Source organism: Cantharellus anzutake, assembly GCF_015039405.1.
Source record: "Cantharellus anzutake strain C23 chromosome Unknown EI90scaffold_46, whole genome shotgun sequence".
Lineage (NCBI taxonomy): Eukaryota > Fungi > Basidiomycota > Agaricomycetes > Cantharellales > Hydnaceae > Cantharellus > Cantharellus anzutake.
The window spans coordinates 223,005-226,258 of NW_024066996.1; the positions used below are offsets into that span (position 1 = coordinate 223,005).

Here is a 3,254-nt window from a genome sequence, read left to right on the forward strand (position 1 = left end):
TAATAATGCTCCCATGGGTATTCATGGGTATCCATGGGCATTCATGGTACCCATGGAATTTCATGGAAATTGGAAGATAATGTTGTACATGGGCTTTCATGGGCTTTCATGGGCTTCCATGGGTGTTCATGGGTGTTCATGGCCCCCCATGAAAATCCATGGAAGCCCATGGAAGCCCATGAAAGCCCATGGAAACCCATGAAAACCCATGAAAGCCCATGAAAACCCATGGAAACCCATGGAAACCCATGAAAACCCATGGATATCCATGGAGCCCATGGGAGATATTACACTTTTCAGATGTTACTCACCTGTTACATCACCTGTTAAGCGGATTATGTACTTCCACAGTCAACTCTTGGCCAAGAAGTACCAGCGTGAGGACACACCTTCCCCATTTGACAGCTCTCAGGACCCCAGGATGTACCTTGGCAGTCGGAGTGATCACTACAGTGAGGACGGCAACTTAGGCAACGATGACAATACAAACGATCAGCCAATATTTGATCCTATGATCCATGCCATACATTGGCAGCAACCTGAGGATTCCTCATCGATACACACCCCAACATGCCAAAGCCAAGGCTTCTTAACGACATCTCCAACAGTAGTTGAGACACCAGTGGCATATTCCCAGGCAAAAAGGCATGCAGTCGATGATTTAGAGCACATCATGTCGTTCTCGTCATCGTCCAAATTCGTTGTTTCGACATCACCACTCCATTCAACATTTGAACTTCCAAAGGAGGCATATGGGGATTCTGCAGGACTGAAAAGCATCCAATGGGACCTAGCTGAGGGAACAAGCTATGAGTCAAAGACGCATGTGGAGTTGATTGCTGAATTGCAAGAAACATGCTCTGAATTCTGGAGCGCAAAAGAGTATGTGGCGAGTGCAGTGTCAGCCATAGATGCAACCAATGCCCAGCTAGCTCTGTGTGGAATGTATGCATCAAAGGCTCGGGCCCAGCTTCTCTCACGTGAAAAGGGAAACAAACACAAAGAGGAGGGTGGTCAGATCAAAGGCACATTTGGATGCGTGGTGACACACAGTGGCTTTGTTCAGCACCAAACAGACCGATTTAAGAGGAAGATGATGGAGGAAGAGTTAGAGAAGGTAAAGAAGGAAGTACAGAAGGATTGGGAAGAGTTCCAAAGAGGGCAGAAGGCATGTGCGGCAGTGTGGAAGGAGGAGAAGGAAAGGTTGCAGGCACTAAAGCTGAGGGTGCCAAAGAAACCGAAAGGAGTCACAAAAAGGGAGTGGATAGCAGTGAACTATCCCCAGCTGGCCGGTTTGGCATCAGATATGGTCAGAGAGTGTGGAGGGGAGGAGGTTGAGCCCATTGGGGATGACAACGAGTGATTGGGTTGGCACGTGGTATCCATTGTCACACCTTGTCATGCAAAACCATTGAGTAGGGAAGGCCTCATTTTTTGTTTGCTCATATATTCACTCATTTCCCATCTGTTTGCTTTAATATTCCGTATACATGTAAACATTTAGTTTGGCTATGATCCATAATGATAGATTTCCGTTTGGTGCTTATTTCAGGTTGCAATCTCAAAATTACAAAAACAACACCATTCATGGGTGAATTACTGTAGTTATGAAAAATTTCAGCCCAAACTGTCCAGCTGTTGTGAAGTTATACCAACAATGGGAATATAGAAATCCGCATCATGTTTAAAGACATGTGAGGGTGGCAATGTGAAGGGAACCGGCCATCGGAACCAAGATCCACACTTCGGCAGATCACGAAGACCAATTTCCGTCCAATAAGGAAGACCTGTCAGGGACGCGTCCGGGGTCGAGAGGGCCCGGGGGTAATGCCCGGCACTGAGGCCGTCGCGGGGTGTGGAGCGGGCGTGCGTACTGGCGGGCCCGATCCGGGACAGTGGTCCCTGGCCACTCAGACTGAAGTGGAGAATGTGAGAAGAAGGTTACTTCTTCGGTTCCCACTTCAGGTACATTTATGTACATGCGGCTTGGGTCACATGACAGGTGCCACGTCATCCTCGGAGGCAGCCGCAGGCATCCGGGTGTCCCCGTGGGGGATCCCGAGAGCGTCCGCTACATGCGCGCGTGCTGGGCACAGCGGGAAGCCGTCCGGGGTGTGTGGGCCGGACGGGTCAATAGTACATCGATACAAGGGAAGGTGGTCCGTGTAGATAGAAAGAAATAAACAGGAAGAGGAGGATGAGAAGAATGAAATAAAGAAAGGGGAAAGAAAAGGGAAAAGAGGGGGGAGGAGAGGGAGGAAGGAGGGGGGAGGGGGATAGACAGCGGGGAGCGGGTGTGGTGTGGCCGGGTGGGCCCGGGTGGGCCCGGGTCAGGCGGGTGTGCCCTGACAAGACCCCAGTCAAAACTAAGCACGGAAAGTACAAAACAACCTTAGATCATGAGGGAAAAATCTGAAATAAATCACGGAAGCCCATATGAAGGATACAAACACCCGAGCATATCATAAATCCCGAACAATTAAACAGAAACAGCGCCCACATATGAACGACTATGGGAATGATGCACGTGATTACCGAATGTGTGCGCGAACTTTTGCTAACTCGACGAATACCAAGAAATAGAACACAACTTTAGTACCATTGGAAAGGTGGGAATGAATGGAAATTTATGATACCAAGAACGTGAAAAACCATCCAGAAATGAATGAGATACAAGGACATGAAGTTAGAAACCTGAAAATGCGTGGGAAGACAGCTTCAAGAGGTCCAGAGCCCCAAATAAAATACATAAAAATATGATATTTTCGAGGACGACCTGCTATAACAACGAACAATACATATGGAGGACTAGAATGTGATAATACAAAGGGGAATAAGGGGAGATGGACGAAATCCACGAAAACCACTAAACTATGATGGACCATGGCAGGAATTTTAGGGAACGATATTCTAATGAATTGGAGAGCTATAATACATTCGTTCAAGCAATTCTTGACTACTAGCAACTTTTTCTTTTGGTTCTAAACCTGAATAATTCACTCATTTTAAATGTCATGGGATAAAAATGGAATAAATCAGCTGAAGGTCTCAGCGCAGCCGTACGCATAGTAATGCGAAGTTTGAATTCAGAATCACCGAGCCATAGCGAACTTAATGGTAAATATGAGGAATTTGAAATAGAAAACTACGACAAATGCAGCGCAGTCAAGTTCTAATTAACCATTAAAATAGCTTAGGCGAGGAAGGACAATAAGGATTCTAGGCGCAGTAGAGCCGCAGTTCAGCGCAGCTGA

General features: G+C 47.0%; 1 protein-coding gene across 1 annotated transcript; it reads left to right on the forward strand.

The window, feature by feature from the left end:
- Positions 1-208: 208 nt before the first annotated feature.
- Positions 209-1,363, forward strand: EI90DRAFT_3127910 (uncharacterized protein; the record flags this gene model as incomplete). The annotated part of the gene is made up of 1 exon (XM_039064049.1): positions 209-1,363. One exon carries the CDS (start codon positions 209-211, stop codon positions 1,361-1,363), a length of 1,155 nt encoding a protein of 384 aa, XP_038912821.1.
- Positions 1,364-3,254: the final 1,891 nt, after the last annotated feature.